Source organism: Drosophila miranda, chromosome 3 (assembly GCF_003369915.1).
Source record: "Drosophila miranda strain MSH22 chromosome 3, D.miranda_PacBio2.1, whole genome shotgun sequence".
Taxonomy (NCBI): Eukaryota; Metazoa; Arthropoda; class Insecta; order Diptera; family Drosophilidae; genus Drosophila; species Drosophila miranda.
This window is the reverse complement of record NC_046676.1, coordinates 19088518-19105664: the sequence shown is the minus strand read 5'-3', so window position 1 is coordinate 19105664 and position 17147 is coordinate 19088518. Positions and strand designations below refer to the sequence as shown.

General features: G+C 48.1%; 1 protein-coding gene and 1 non-coding gene across 5 annotated transcripts in view; one reads left to right on the top strand and one right to left on the bottom strand.

Annotated features, from left to right (window-relative positions):
- Window positions 1-14802, top strand: part of LOC108159826 (serine-rich adhesin for platelets) — a 58592-nt gene extending 43790 nt beyond the window's left edge. For all 4 annotated transcript variants that reach the window (XM_017293401.2, XM_033391286.1, XM_017293399.2 and 1 more), the window contains 2 exons: window positions 8646-8764; window positions 10539-14802. In XM_017293401.2, coding sequence (XP_017148890.1) covers window positions 8646-8764; window positions 10539-12545 — 2126 coding nt within the window. In that variant the 3' untranslated portion in view covers window positions 12546-14802. The remainder of the gene's footprint in view (window positions 1-8645; window positions 8765-10538) is intronic.
- A 2273-nt stretch (window positions 14803-17075) lies between these two features.
- On the bottom strand, window positions 17076-17147 carry Trnaa-ugc. The gene has a single exon. It is a non-coding gene; the product is annotated as a tRNA-Ala (tRNA).

The window sequence follows — 17147 nt, the reverse complement described above, 5'->3', positions numbered from 1 at the left end:
AGCCGTGAAAGAGATTCCAAGAAATAGCACCATTCGGCCAGGGTTTCGGGGGTTTTGTTTTTTTTTTTTTTTTGGGTGGGGAGGGAGGGGGTTATCGGTTATCGTCGCGCAGATTCATCAATTAACGCCCCGGAGAGGGCCCCTCTTCAGCTGCAGTCCAAGACGTCAGCAAATAAATGCATTTCCGTTGTCCAGCACAAACAAATTTCCAAGAGACGCCGACAAGTCAGCAGAAAAACGAGGAAAAAAATTCCAAAAGATATTCGATTTGAGTCGATTCTTACCTACCGCGCGACCAGAGCAGGGCAGGGCAGAGGGTAGGGCAGGGCAGGGCAGAGGAGGGGAGGGGGTGAAGGGCGAACATGGTCAACAACAAAGCTGAACAAGTGTACCGCTTGCCGATCGTCAGTCGAAACGAAAGAACAGGCAGAGACCAGAGACAGAGAGATGGGAGATGGGAGACTGAGACATGGAAAAGTCTCGCCATTGATTTCCACTTAACGCTTCAAAAACTCAAGTGGCCATCATTCGATGCCAGTCGCTGGCCAAGTTTACAGTTGAAGCCAGCCACGAAGAAGGGGGGGGGGGGGGGGGGGGGGGGGGGGAAAGGTAAAATGCTCTTGGCTTTCCAACTCCTCTGAACTCTGTTTCAATATTGTTGTTTCCCACAGTTTCGGGGCCCGCTCGGGAAATATTTAAGCGCCAATTTGATGTAGTTCTTGCAGGCCGTACGGGCCCTGTCAAGTGTCTCATCGAATTTGAATAACAATGCGGCTCGTCTTCAAAGCCCCCCCGAGAAGCCCTTTCTTTCAGCAATGAGCGATGGGAGCAAGGAGCTGCCTTGCCGCAGCAATTACGCACTTCAACCTTCGACCCGGCGTAGCCCATAGAAATCAAAAGTTCTTGGAATCTGTTTGCGTGGGAATAAATCTGAGGAGCAGTTTCGTGAATCAATTTGTCACCCCCAGGGCCCCCTCCTGCCCCTGCCCCTGCCCTGGTTTCATTTCCTTGTTCTGCGACCTTTCTTTATCAGTAGAGTCTCTCTTTTTGGTCATGTTCTAATCAATAAAACCCACCACGGGCGCACATGGAAGCCCGTTTAGAACCAGAGCCCAGCATCCAGAGCCATAACCATAGCACACTCCATGCCGCACACCGTTAAGTTGTGCATTTTACGAGCTCTAAGCCCAGAAAACCCATTAAAGAAATGCCACGGATAAAACGAAACGCCGCCGACCGAGCGATGATCGGGTGATCGCTGATCGGGTGATCGCTGATCGGGTGATCGCTGATCGGTGATCACTGGGGCAATAAATTCATCAAACAAATATCGCTATCCGACTGTGATCTTGCCTTATAATCGACATGAATATTAAAAACCACAAAACCATAATCAGTGGCCCCCGAAACACACACACATATCAATAATCTCCCGCTCTCTACTCGAATGTGGCCCTTTTTCGGGTTCCAGCCATTAACTGGCGGCTGCTGCAGACGGCCTAATGGACATGATCTTTCGTCACTCCCAAAAAGTAAAAAAAAAAACAAAAAAGGAATATATGTACCTTTTTTGGGTCCCCCCCACCGCTCGGCTAAGCCGCGACGATCGATCGTTAGATGGTGATCCCTAAATACCCCTTAAATTGAACTTAATTCCTCTGCGGAGGGTTCTTCGAGGCCACGGCCATTGAGTGGCGCGATAGGCTCGGTCCCTAGATAGGGCTGCAGAAGGGAGGACTAATAGGTCCTGAAACAAAAGGGAGTACAGCAGTCCTGCCATTGAAATTCTCCCAGTTTAAGAGCGCCATCAAATGCATAAATCTATTGCTTGGGAATTTGCTGTTTTCCCCGAATTTCCCCGAGTCTATTTCCAGCATTTTCCCCTCTTAAATTCTTTGTAGGAAATTCGTTGAGTAGGAAATGCCGCAATCTCTGGCGACTTTTGGCTGCTGTCATTCCATTGCGGCAGAACGGAAATGCATTCATTTGTCGTTTGGTTTGTGCCGCACAAATAAATCAATTGATTTGCCAGCCCAGCTCTCTCCCTCTCTCTCTCCCTTCTGACGCCACTTTCCAATTACGTAAGCTCCCAAAAGGGGCGAAGGGGGGGACAGAGGGGCACCATCGCGTGCAGCTATGCAAATGTCGGAAGGGTCCTGCAGTCTGTGTATATCGAATCGACTCGTCTTACTACCGTTTAATGAGCTTATGATGAGGCGACGGCCCTGCCCCATGCCTCATGCCCCTTCGCATGACTCAAGCGGCAATTTTCCCCCCCCGCCGCCCGCCTTTTGGCATTTCGGAGCATGCAAATGGAGCTTTTAATCATAAAATACCTGTGTATTTTGGGCAGTTGTTAATGGCAGGAGGCGGTTCGGGGGTTGCCTTGCGTGTCTCCGGCTTGTTCCAAGAGCGGCACGCAATCCCCAGGCCCCAGTCGCAGGCCCCCGTCTGGGGTATCCAAGTATCTGTTAGATGACAATGCGTGCCTGCCGACACCTTGCCAGCGACTCGTACATTTGTAGTGCTGGTAATTGCGGAGGGTAATGGGTGGATGGGTGGACGGGTGGACGGGGAGTGTGCATTCAATTGGCACTTCATTTGTGGTCTAACATAGCCATGAACATAGCCTGCCCCTCCCTGATAGAGCAAGCCAAAAGGGACTGCCACAGCCGCCGCCCCAGAGATCATTTTGGCCACCTCAAAAAGGTCTTAGGACATTGACTTGCAGGCGCGGTAGATTAGGGCAAATTATGAAAGCCAAAAGGAGGGCAGGAATGAAGGCAAAACAGCAGAGAAGCAGATGGAAACAGAGGTCTATCCCTACCTTAGTTCAGTGCCACACAAATCAGGTTTATTTTCCACAGAATCGAACTGAAATTTGCTCAAAAGTAGAAGATCTAAGGGGTGCTCCGATCTTATGAGCACTTTACTAGCACCTGAAGCCTTAATTAAGGCGGAAGGCAGGGACGACCAGCAATGTCACTCAATGTCAGAGAGAGACAGAGACAGGGCCAAGATGGATGGCCAAGAGCAGGCCTACAGAAGGACGGACCAGCGAGAGCCCCGGGCAGAGCAGGGCTGGGCAGGGGCAGGGGCAGGGGCACTGGAAAACAAACAAACAAATGCTAAAGTCGAAATAATGACGCGCGAAAAAACAATAAAACAAAAGGAACAAAACAGAAATGACAGACAATAAAAGTAGGGAACGGAGTCCAGCCGGCACTTGGCACCTACGAATGATCCTGGTGGCCACACACACACACACACACACACACACTAGAAAAGCGGACAAGGACATGACGTTTTTATTATGCTCTCCATGTCTGACTTTTGCTCTGGGCCAAAAAAAACAGACGGCGCCCTGCATAGATCATAGGAAGGTCCTAAACTTTTGTTTTACGGCCCACGAGCCGAAGGGGAGAGCGTAAATCAAGAACTGCCCCCTCGGGGGAGAGAGGGAAGTTGGTCATTTCAGTTAATGAATGGCATCATTAAAGGTCTCAGCCCTTTTTTCTTCGTGTTGCTCTAAGGATAATTGTGTTGTAAGTGGCAGAGTCACGCCCCTCGATCCATTGGGTGGTCCCCTCTTGAGATCTAGGAATTCATGGGAATTTCCTTTCCCAAAACCCAACACCAATCCCTTGAGCCTTACCATTCCAAAGTGAACGGAGATCCCAATTATCGCATAAATTTGCTGCAAAATTAATTCGCGATATTTATGCACGGACACCGGGGATTGGACACCGTGCAGAAGTGTCCATAAACTTGGCTTTATCTTCGTGTTAAACCATTAGTTGACTAATTTCTGCGCCCACGCGAGACTTCCTTCGGAGGAGAATTACGATGATTGGCCAATCGATGGGGATATTAACACCTGTCGCCATAAATCTTTGGCCAACTATATCTTAATTTATAGTGAAGTAATCAATGCTTTTGCGAGTGTATCCCTGCCCCTGCCCCTGCCCCCACCTCCCCACAGCGACGCAATGCCGGCCAGATGGATGGATGGAAAATGTTGAGAAAAATATGAAAAACCAAGGGGAGAAACAATCCAAATTGTCACAATAACTCCGCGAGTTATGATCAAAAGGAAGCCAGCTAAATCTAACGGCCTACCACTGTTGCAACGTGCAACCGAAAAGCGTAAACAAGTGTCTCGGGGAGCGAGGGGGGGGGGCCCCGGGGGCAAATTTATGCGCCCGGGTTGACAATTTTGTTGTCGTTGGAGGCGCATGTGCATATATTTTCGGATTTTCTTTCGATTTGCCTGTTGGCGCATTAGCGGGGCCATTTCAAGTTGGCTAACACGCAGTTTAAACGGCCTGTAAGTGACTACGTTTGCACTTAATTAATAAAAAGTATATCCAGTGCCACACTCGGACTTTGTTGCACATGTTGCAACTGGGACTGTGGCTGGGGCTGGGTCTGGGGCTGGGGCTGGGGCTGGGTCTCGATTCCACTTGATTTGACTTGACTTCGATCCGAGTTTGTGGGGTTTTGGCCAACGTCCTTGCTCAGATAAAACCGCAATTAGTGTTGCTCCCAGTGATATATGGCGGCCGCTCGCACCAGGCGGGTACTCGTATTTATTTATTATAATTAATCGCCAGCGAGTGCTGCTCTCCTCTGGCCCTGGCTTAACTCAATTAAATGCCAGTTTCAATTTATTTTCCTTGGCATCCAGCCCCCACCCCCCTCCCCCTGGCCGCTGGCACAACAATGAAAGCGAAACCGCAACAACAGTTAAAACAAAATAAACAAAAAGCGGGCTTAAACCAGCTCGAAGGCCGACCGGGGGGATACACTGCCCACGAATGGGGCACAGGCCCCCTCGAAAGGGTTTCCGCAGATGAGTGGGAGCTCTGCCTTGGCTTGGAGGCTGATGAAGCAGTCGGCAGTCGAGGCGAGTCTCCGCTACCCAGCAGCAATTAACTGTAAATAACAGGCGGCCCCAGGCAGACTGCGCTTGTGTGGTCCGCTGCCCTTGCCGCCCGGCTGGTGGACTGGCGGTGGTCATCGATACTGTACCGCAGGCTCTTGCATGCAAAACTTATCGCATGGGATATGTTATCGCAGCGATTCCTCCAGATATACCCACGAATGTGATGCCACTCTTCGATTATGAAATATATCTCTTAACCACCTGGGACTGGAGCAATAATTTCGTATTCGTATTTCGGTTCCTACACTTTTTGATGGCTATTTTTAATCACATTTATCAGAAATTCTTGTTCTATAATTTGAATGGCTTTCTCTTGATTTGGTGGACCACAAAATCCAATCGGACTCAAACATAAATTATAAACAAATAAAAGACGTCTGGGTCTGTTTCGAGTGTGACCCAGAAATGGGGGAAACGATGACTCCAATAAAAGCAGAGATTTTTCTTTTCTTTCTCCCAAGTGTCGGTGGCAGCCACCCACCCACATGAAGTCCCCGCCATTGTGGGGGCGACAAATCGTGCGCTAATTAACTCATTGACACTGTGGCCCCGACTCCACTGCCCCACCGATGCGATGCGATGCGATGCAATGCCAGAGGCCAGAGGAGTGGCGTCAGTGGAAGAATCGTGCGTAAAGCCCGAGTACGCTCCACATTAAATGGCGCTAATTTGGTGGCATTCGAGTGGAATTGAAGTTGAAGTTGGTCTCTGGCTGAGGGCTGGGCAGGGGGCTGGGGTCTGGGGGGCTGGGGGTCTGGGCGTGCCCATGCAATTAGCATTGGTGCAGTTCAAATTGGAGTTGGAGTTGGTGCTGTTGCTGGGGCAACTGATAAATGAATGGTGGCACAGACGGGGGGGGGGAGGGTACGGTGTACGGGGGGTGCATTCAAGTTGCCTCAAGTTGAAGTTTGTTTTCCTTTCGCCCAGCTTGGTCTCTCGGCTTACAAAACAAACCAAACCGAAATGCTGGCACCGAGCAAATAAAACGGTTTTTCTTCCAGGAAACGTGACAAAAAGCCCATAAGCGAGGAGTGGACTTGCAACGATAGCCATTGCCGATGCCGATGCCGATGCCGATGCCGATAGTTGCAGCTTGTGACAAATCGTAGAGCAGAATGTTTATTGTGACTGCAAAAAGGGCCCCCCCCCCCCATCGCAGGGCAAACGTAATCTAAGACGCCTCGGAGTGGACGTCGTTCCGTTCCGGGAATGCAGTCTCTGCCTCAGACAACATTCCAGGAACGAGAGAGACCGGCAGGTCAATGGACTGCCCAGTCCATGCCCAAGGATAATATTTGTGTTTACACACAGAATTCCCCCCCCTCCCTAGAAGCGCACTTTGCCCCCCCAAAGCGAGTGAAAGTATGAGCCAACCCTGTGTGTGGGGGGGAGGGGGAAGCTGTTTATTATCATAGAGATCGATAAGCCGAGATTTATGCCTATCACAGGCCCCCAGGCAACGCCCACCAATCGAATGAAAGATGCAGGCATGGGGGGAACCTGATTGGGCGGGGGGGAGGGGGGGCTGAGACTGTGACGTTGTTGACCATCTCCATGTGGATCGTAAAATGTGTCGCTGTCGCTGTCGTTGTTGTTTTTCGAGGGTATTTCGTACATGTGCCGCAATTACGTGGCACGACACTTTGACGCCCCATGGGATGGTATTTTATTTTATTTTATTTGGTTTTTTGGATTTTTTGGATTTTTCGGTTTTTTGGTTTTTTGGATTTTGTTCATGCTGTGCAGTTTAGCATTTTATGATTTTTTAATTTTATGTTGATGAAGCTCATTGCTTGAATATTTGATTAGCATTTGTCTGTTTGTTGTGTTTTCCGTACTCCATTGTGCCCCACCCCGCTCTCCTCTCCCTTGGAGTCTTGGAGTCATGTTGATGGGCTTGTTTCATGCTTTTGACATTATACATCAAGATATGTGTTGTTTTTTATGGCCTGGCACAGCTGGAGGGGAGGCCCTCCGAGTCTTCTTGGGGGGGATATTCGCAATACGGATCATCGTGGTCTCCTGGCTGGCCCTAAATACCCGCTTCAAATGGGCACCACTTGGAATTCTATCTCCGCCCCAAGAAACTGGGGATGTAAATCACGCCTCCATAAACTTAGATCCGATCGGAGAGCATCAGGCCTCGGGCCTCAACGAATACGATCCGATCCGATACGATACGATATGAACATTCCATTCCACCATGACTAATAACTTAATTAGAAACCCCGGCCAACACGGAAAGACTTTGACTTTTAATAACTTGCGGCAAAAATGCGATCCAATCGAAGCTTTTTATGGACTGAAAAACAAACCCCAAAAACGAAGATCAATAAAAATTCCAAAGCCTAAAATGCATTTGATGGGCTTTTTTTTCTTCTCTCTCTCTCTCGGTGAAAAGTTTTCGAAACGAAATGTTTAGATCTGGGGGAAACTTTAAAAATAAACATTTGGCTTTTTCCCCGCCCCCAAAAGATGTTTGGAGCGTGGAGGGGGGGGACCCTTTCAATGTCAAAGTCAGGGGGGGGGGGACTGTAGAATCGTAATCGAGTTCAGCGATGATCTAATGGAGCCACAAAGACCGCAAAAATGCCGGTGCAGTACCGTTGCCCAACGCGATTAGACCTGTACTTCCTGCTCCCATCGTGGGCCGTAGACCCCATAGGACAGAGGGGGATAAACAAACAGAAGACTGAAGCGGGAGAGGCGGGAGAGGCGGGGAAGTGCACTCACAAGTGCAAACTCGCAGAGAGTGCTCCATGCACCACTCCAGGCTGCACCACTCCGCTGTCATGTGTCGCCAAACTAATGAAATCAATAAGCTGTCGCAGTGGCAGCGGCAGAGCCAGGGGCAGAGCCAGGGGCAGCGGCAGAGCCAGAGGGCGCATGAATCACGGGCAGGCAATGCTTCTTGCAGCAACAAAAGGAGCTGCCTGGAGGAGCCTGCCTGGGGCACCACAAGTGGCTGCCACCGGCGGCCAAAGGTGTGAAGCACAAAGTCACTCAAGCCCTCAGCTCGGGCCCGGGCTTATGAAATATGAGAGCTTCCAGCAGATTCATGCCCCATGCCCCAGGCACAGACCCCATGTTTTGCCAAGAATTTCTGTGCATAAATTTAATTACTGGCAGAAGGCAGGAAGACGACGGAGGGCGGCAGACAGACGGACAGACGGCCAGCGACAGACGACAGACGACGATGACTGAGACGACTGAGACTCTGGGCTGAACCCAGAGTCACCTATCAATCTAACTCGAGTGGCTTTTCTCTTCATGTTGCCTTTTTCTCTGGCTTTTCAAGTGCTTTACTTATTAGTGACTTTTGTGGCCGGCCCAGCCCTGCCACACCGCCTCCCTTCCTCTGCCTCTGCCTCTGCCTCTGCCTCCGCCCTGCCCTGCCCTGAAGTTCAATAGCCTGGCGAGGCCATGCCGAGCCGTAGATATGTACAATACACTCGTACTCGCACCGTGTATGGATGCCCTGCACTGCACTGGATTTACTTTGTTGTTGCTGGTTTATAATTAGCGGCAAGAGAGCGCACCTTGGCGCTACTTGAGGCATTTGCTTCCTATTTTGGGAAATCTGCTTTTTTGGAAATCTTCGATGCGAACCTTTCACTGATGTTTGCCTTTAATTAACCATGTTTTAGCCAGCCAAATATTGACAAATCTTTAATCGTTTGTGTTTATTTCTTTTTTACAGAAAATATAACGATAGTCGGCCTCCCGGATTATGTGAACAACGAATTCAAAATAGCACTGTACGCAAAAGAAACCCAAAGGTATTTGTGTTTCAACGACAATTGGAGATTAGTTGGCATGGTGAGTACACAGATTGACCTTCGACCTCGAGGGTCGCGAACGAGTGATTCGACGTGGATGATGATTCCCTGAAAGTAGGCAAACCCTGACTCAGCCACCCAGAGAGCGATAAGATCAAAAGGAATTCCACGATAGATAATGTCTATGGGGGGGAGGGGAGGGGGGGTGGCGGGGGCATCTTGTGCAAGCAAATTGCCCGCAATGGCCATAATCATATTTGTTTTGTCTCTTTATATAGCCAAGGCCCGCTGCAACTATTTTGATTGCAACGCAGATCCCCCCCTCCCCCCCTCTCGATCTGTTTTTATGCAAACTAACTGTGCAAACACTATAATTTATGACATGTTCCACATAATGGTTTTATGCAAACGATATAACAATGCTCTCGAGCGATTTAGCCAAATTGGATACCACAATACCAATACCATACACATGGCCGGGGAGATCGGGTCCGGGTCCGAGTCCAAGTCCAAGTCGGAGTCCAAGTCGGAGGCAAGATCACTGCTCGAATTTGTCCGAAACACTCGTAAACCTGTTGCTGCCACCGCTGCCGCCGCCGCTGCACCAATTCTGTCAGGCAGAGTAAACAAAATATTTATTACAATATTTTGTTGGTAATTTCAAAATTCGAAACAATTTCATATGCAATTACGGGGCACAATTTGGCACAGTTTTTGGCTGGTATGCTCCCAGCTGGGGGCACGCTCGTTGCGTGCAGCCCCAAAACCGCAACTGGAACTGAGATTCGGGAGGAACAATCGAACAATCGAACAATTTTCGAGACATTGTAACACTTTTCCCCAGCCGGCATTGAAAGCCACTCGTAAAGATAGATAGATAGATACGTCCAATCAATCAATCCAATGCCCTGCCCCATGCGATAATGGCGAAAACATTTCAATGTCCTTTGCCACTCGGTACAGTTAGCTCTGGACAAACAATGGAATAGAACCCCTAAGGTCACAGCCGGCACTTGTCATTCGATTGCGATTATGACCGCAAATCTATGCCGAGTTATTGTGCAAATAATAGCCGCGATTTAAGCACACATATTAACACTTTATGGAGCTCTAACGAGCGTTTGTCGGGGAAGGTCAACGTGTGGCACTGCACCTGAGTCACCGATCCGATCCGATCCGCTCCCCTCTCGAAATAGAACAACAATCGTTCTGTTTACCCAACACAAGAGACACTCTGCTATTCTCGGCTCTAGATCACTCGACTCGAGATGGTGAGAAGCTACTCAAAAATAGCAATTAAACGCCATAAATATTCGGCGTGCAAACAGAGGGAGCCATCGCTAAATATGGCACAAGCCTTAATTGCTGCCATCTGCGTCGTTTGCCACATCGAATCGCCGGATCAGATGGGATCAGATGGGACTGCTGATAGTGGCACAGCCACCTGAATCGTTGGGTAGGCTGTCGACCGTGGATTACCCTAACTTCCAGCCTTGATATGGTTTCCAAAAGGGTTCCCCAAACACCTCTAGGCTCAGCCGAGTCTACCCTCGACGGCTTCTGGGCTCCACAGGGTATGCAAAACATCCAAGTCGAAAGCCGCGTTTCTTTCGGCTGTCGTTTTGAGATCTCAAGTGTTTTATAAATAAACAGCAAGCAGCTCCCCACCTCCCCCCCCCTGTCATCAGGGCTGTCGATGCTCCTCCGCATTTCGGCTCATAAATCGCAACTGAAGAGTGCGGAAGTTGTGTGATCTCTGTCGAATCTCTACTGTATTGTATTGTATATCTATCTATTCGTCTCTTCCGTTGCAGAGGGAACTGCGCGATACCTGCTACTTCAACGAGACGATCGTGCACGGTTATTTCGTGTTCCGGTCCGTTGTCGACCTGCAGCGCCGTGTCGGGTTCACGCACCGAGGTAAGCCCGTGGGACCCAAGAAGACCGTCAACGATGCCTGCTACATGTTCAACAAGATCGATGCCGAGCAGTTTTTCCATCAGCACACGTTACCAAAATGGCGCGAGATGGCCGCCAGCCAGATGATGGCCAGCAATGGTAATGGCAATGGCAGCAGTAATGGCCAAAAGCCGCTGCCGCTGCCGTCGCGCAGCAACAAAAACAATCGCCACAAATCGAATAACCAAAATCAAAAGTTGCAGCCGCAACAGGAGCATCATGGCCATAATAATAATAACAGTAACATTATTATTAACAATAGTAGTAATAGTCTAAGTAGCACTAACAAAAGGAGATTAGCATTAAATCGACAGAAGCAGCAGCAGCAGCAGAAGCAGCAGCATCAGGTGCGACACCATCACAATGATCCTTCGCTGCTAGCCAGGCGGCAGCAGCACGACAAGAAGCAGAAGCGACGACGCAAGGAGCAGTTGCATCAACGAGTCACAGCTAGTCCAACGAAACGAGCCACAGCAGCTGCCACCACGGCAGCAACATCCACATCCGCAACGACCACTGCAACCAAATGGTCAACAGCCACACAGTCCATCAAGCGCAAGGGGAGACGAAGAAAGGGCAAGCCAAAGGCAAAGCCGCCGCCAGTCACAGCTGCCACATCAACATCTTCCGACGACTCCCTCTATAGTAGCAGCAGCAGCAGCAGCAGCGGCATGGGCTACGAGGATCCCTACAATGCCAGCAGCACTAGCATCACTACCTTGGAGCCCTGGCCGACCTGGTCCACCATTGATAGCTTTACGCCAGATGTTGCGGGTGTAAGTAGCAGCAGCAGCAGCAGCAGCAGCACAACTGCAACATCAGACGACAGTATTAGCAGCAGCAGCAGCAGCAACTACGATGCCTGGTCCACATTCATCACGGAGCTGGAGAGCGAGGCCGCCTCCTCGGCCACCACCACCACGACAGAGATGAGCGGCAACGACACCGAGCTGCTGCTGCAGTACGAGGCAGAGCTGGTGGAAGACGCGGAGACAGTGTCCACGACGGACTATGAAACCAAAGGAACATCAGCGGCAACGGCGGCAACGGCAGCCACAACTACCTCGACAGCGGGCACCCAGCTGGTGATAGAGCAGACGCCGCTGCAGCAGGAGCTGGCCACCACTCTCGCCAGCCAGACTGATCTTGCACCGAGCACGCATAAGCTGAGCAGGCATCGTGGCGGTGGCAGTGGCAGTGCCGGCAAGGAGAACCACAGGCAGTGGCTGCAGGGCGACAATAAGTTGCAGCAGCAGCATCAGCAGAAGTTCCTGCTGCCACTGCAGCCGCCAACAGGCAGCACGCGAGTACCTTCCGCGACGACGCCCAGGAGGAGGCTCTCCCTATCCACATCCGCATCCACTGTGGAGAGGATGAAGGCAACGCCGCCACAGCAACATGGCCTCATAGACAAGGTTTTCAGCGTGTACAAGAACATCAACAGCAACCTGAACAACACCCTCACCGAGGCCTCGCCGACAGTCGACACCAGTCGTGGGGAGACCGTCACGGCGGCGACCACCAGCACCACCAAGAAGTCCCTGCGCAAGTCCACCCAGAAGCTGATGGCCACGCCCTACCACCAGCTGACCTACGTGCGCAACGAGGCGGGGGACATCGACATCGACAACCTGGACAATATCAGCGTCTATCCCGATCTCTTCGAGGGGGAGCTGGACGTCAGCGACAGCGGCAACGGCAACGGCAACGGCTCCATCAGCAACAGCCGGCTCACCTTCGTCAGCGGATACCTGGCCACCTCGCCCACGTCCGTGCTGCCCGAGTCGATACGGATCGCCAAGATCAAGATCAACAACGAGCGCCGGCGCCTGCAGCTGCACAGCCAGCGGAGATTCGCGTAGTATCATCATTTTGGAGATTAAACCCGCACTCAGAACAGTTTTCGAATGAATTAAGGCACGATTAAAAAACAAACAACAAGTTATGGATGAATAAACTGCAATTTATAATGAACTGATACATATATATACAGCGATCGATACTCGTATAGGCATATACGGAGTTGCTTACTGTTCAGTACCTCAGCTCAGACAGAAGTTTGCACTTGCACGCCTTAAAGCACACTACAGAAGCGGAAGCGGAAGCGAAGAAGACCAGGAAGACCATTACTCAGGCCATACATCACCCAATGGAGTACAGAGTACGGTGGTCGGAGGGCGGAGGGCCGAATGGAAAGAACTCGCAGAACTGCTACATAGTTATAAATGAAAAGACAATAAGATTTTTATTTACGAGTATGTGCTATATAAGCTAACGAAACGAAACGAAACGAAATGAAATGAAACGATGAGGAGAGCCGTAACGATAGCAATAACGATAACGATAGCGATAGCGATAATCGATGATTGATTGATGTTTCATAATTAACTGCAAAAAAACAAACTGTTGAAATGGAAATTGCATTTGCTTGCAGCTGACTTTTGGTTACTAAATCAATTAAATTTATTAGCAATGAGAATTAATACAAGCAAATGCTAAACAAAAATCGATAAATATATATATAAATATATGCATATATTTTCAAAATTTTATAACGAAACGAAAACCAATTGCAATTAGAAAACAAATAACAAATTTAACGAAAAGCAAAAACCCATGAAGACGTTTTTTAAATTCATACGCAAGCAGAAACTAAGAATCGATAACGATGGCGATAGCGATAGCGATAACGATAGCGTGAGCAAGGTCGCACAGAAAAACACTTCCGATAACAAACAAAAAAAAAGAACGTTTAGAAAGCAATAAATCAATATTAAAGAATTTTACTAGGCACCCAGCGAAACGAATTTGGACAGATCGATGGGGGGGCGGGGGGGGGTCTCCATTCAGAATAAACCGAATTTTTTAATCAAATGCAGAAAGTTGTTGAAATTGTCAGAGGGGAGGACATACTGTATGTAATGAGAGCGAAGGGGGGTGGGAGGCGAACGAACCTAGATCAATGGAACATTTTAAGGAACTGCACGAGAGACACCAAAATTCACACTGAATAAGCCACGTTATATTTATTAACTGAATATGAAACTAAAACTAAAACTAAAGCTAAGCAAATCGAATCAAAATAGCAACAAAACAGACAGAACATCTGCTTTTCTACATACAAACACAGACGCAAACACAAACGCAAACACAAACGCAAACACAAACGCAAACACAAACGCAAACACAAACGCAAACACAAACGCAAACACATGCACATATACACATATACATATACGTATATATAAAGCTACATATATATGAAGACGAAAATGGAAAAATGATGAGCGAAAATTGTTTCTCATATATTTATATTATAATATTTAAAGTAAATAGTTCAAACAAATTAGCAAACCAAATATGCGAAATTCAAACAAATCTGCGGAAAGGAGTCAAGTAAAAGCGAAACAAAAAACTGAAGCATCAAGTTTATACTCGATATACATATATGAATGTAAAAAGGAGGAAGCCCCACAAACAAAAACAAAAACGAAAACAAAAACACGAAGAAGTTAAAGCAAACTGCTTAGGTGAAAATTTAATTAGTGTGTACTTAAGACAAGAAGCCCATTTAACGATTGACCGATTGAGCGATTAATCACATACTTAACTAGGCATTGAGGAAGAACTCGGATCGAACTACTGTACTTACACACATGCGCGTTGCTGTAATATAATAAAATTCTTATGTTACCACCAAAAGCAGAAACTATTTATTTAAACCCTACGGATGGGAACGGATTGTCATTTGTCATTTGTAAATTCATTTGCACTTTTATTTTGTACTACTTAGTTACGTTTAATTAATTGATTAATCATACGCCTAAGTTAACATTGCTACCATTGTAAATTGTAATATGTTTTATTCCTAAGCCGAGCATTAAATGTAATTATTTATGTATAAAAGCAAACGATCGTTTCACCCATGTATAACACACTCTCTACACGAACCACGCTCGCTCTCCCTATATCTCTCTGTCTCTCTATCTCTATCTAACTATCTCTTATATATACTTATATATATATATATGAATATATAAACAACTATTTAATTGCATTTCTTTGTATTAAAACGAGTAACGAAACACTAATAATTGAATAAAAACAACGTAAACAATATATTGTATACAATATTTTCGTTTTGTAAAAGTTCTGCTCAGTTTTCATCGATTTATTTCTCCAAAAATTCTACAAATGTGTGCAGAGAAATGGTATAAATAAAAAGTATATATAAATTCAAAGAAAATGTTTTTTTTTTCGGATTGGGGTGAAAGGAGATCTTATGGAGGCTCTCAGTGCCACATTCCTGGCACTGTCTTGTGACACTAGTTAGGTGGTCCCTGCCGCCAGTGACAAATGTTTGTCCAGGCCACCGCCGACCACCGACGCAGTCCTCGTCGCTCCTCCAGGCCTGGCCCTTCCTTCCTTCCCGGCCAATGACAAATCACATGTGCTGACATTTGACATCGTTGCCGAGGGAGACGGGGATTAACATGTTATCGGGCGGGACCTGGTCTAGGCCCTCGCCCTACTCGCTCGGACCTCCTTGTGGCGGCAGTAAAAGTGTTGGCCGGGCCAGAAGGCAAACACAGTTATTATGGTGCTCCTCCTTGGCGGTGGCAGCAGACCGTAGACAGACCACACAAGCTGCCAAGTGGCCAAGTGGCTTCTGCTTTGCATAAATGTCTCGGACACCATTCCCTGCCCCCTGCTCACCGGAGTCTCCTGTTTGTGTTGCTGTTGCTGTCCTCTGTGGCTGTCCTCTGTGGCTTGTTTAATTAAAAAATTAAGTTCCAAATCCCAGACCATTAAAAAGATTGTTATTTATACTCGTACCTTTTAATTTCATCAATCGTTGCGACAGCAGGTGCCGTCCATATCCATATCCATATCCACAGCCATATCCATCCATGTTCGAGGCCTCTCCTCCCTTTCGGAATAGTTGGTTTTCTCTCCTCCTTTTTTTTTTAGCTTTTAACAGGAAACAATTTCATTTGCGAGCAGAAATTCTTTTCAAATCTGCCGCCGTTAAGCAAAAAGAAAACATGCCAAGAAATAATAATAAAAAAATTGAAAAAAAAAACCCCCTAAAGGTGACTGAGAAAAGCCAATCATGGCGATGCACTTACTCAAAGCACTTTGGCTTGTTGGGTTTCTTGGCTGTTGGCCATTGATTTCGCAGTAAGGTTTTGTATGGAAGTGTATTAAAAGTTCGGTCTGCCTCTGTCTTGCTTTTTGGGCACAACGTTTTGTCCAGCCCGAAGCCCGAAACCCACAGGCGGTGGCCGTTGCTGTTGCCGTTGCCGTTGCCCTTGCCCCTCGAGGAGTCTCTTTAGTTCGGTTTTAGTTTATGAATGTCGCCATGTTTTTGCAGCAGTGTGTGGCTGCGGCACATTCCACACACACACACACACACACACACACACAGAACGACAGGATGAAACTGGTGCCTGCCGTAGTACAGCCATGCCATTTAACAACATCAACTTGAATATGCGTGCAAGATTTATGCACACGTCGTTCGGCTCCAAGGGGCGGCTTGGACGGGCTCGGTCATGCCGAGGGCGGGGCCTGGCCCGGCCTGGCCAGCTCTGTTCTGTTCTGGTGCGAAATGGCATGTGGCATACGAAACGCGACCAGGCACGAACACGTGATATAGAAGTCAGCGTTGAAATTATCATATTTGTGGCGGCAGATCCTCAGTGCAAGTCAGTCCTCCTACACAGCGCTCCAGCGCCTCAGAGTAGCCCCAAGTCCAGGCGCAATCGAATAACATCATTATGCACTGCTGTCAGATCCAATGACATCTGCGACAGGGGCTTGCACAAGCCCCAAGAGATACTTTATTGATTTCTGTCGGACACTTTGCGCAACCTCAAATCTGAATCCGAATGCTCGGTAACTGGGTAAACATCTTCACCTGCTGGGACTGCCAGCTGCCGTCTGTGGAATATCTCTCTAATGCCTAATGAAAAACCAAAGGCGAAATAAAAATAGCGAATGCCGATTGGCGCCAGCTCGGAGTGAGCTGCATTTGTTTATGGCCGCCACATTTTGATGATAAATCGCCGATGCCGCGGCTAATTACGCATGGAGTTTGAATGCAATGCGGGTCCCCAGTACCAAGTCCAAGTCCCCGGCCTCCGGGCAGCAAGTAACTGAATTTGTCTTACGCTTAACGCTTAGTTTAGCCCAAAGATAACCGGTCGGACTTAACGATTTCCATTTATTTGTACTTGTCAATGGCAACACGAAGATTTTGATTTCCATATTCATTGGCCCGGTCACCGGTGTGTGCCTAATTAACTGAATATGAAAGACAGCGATTAAGATCTAGATCTTTGGCAGCAAATGATTGGGAAAAAGAAAAGACAAGCACAAAAAAGAATACTTGGAGATGCCGGGGATTGAACCCGGGGCCTCTCACATGCAAAGCGAGCGCTCTACCACTGAGCTACATCCCC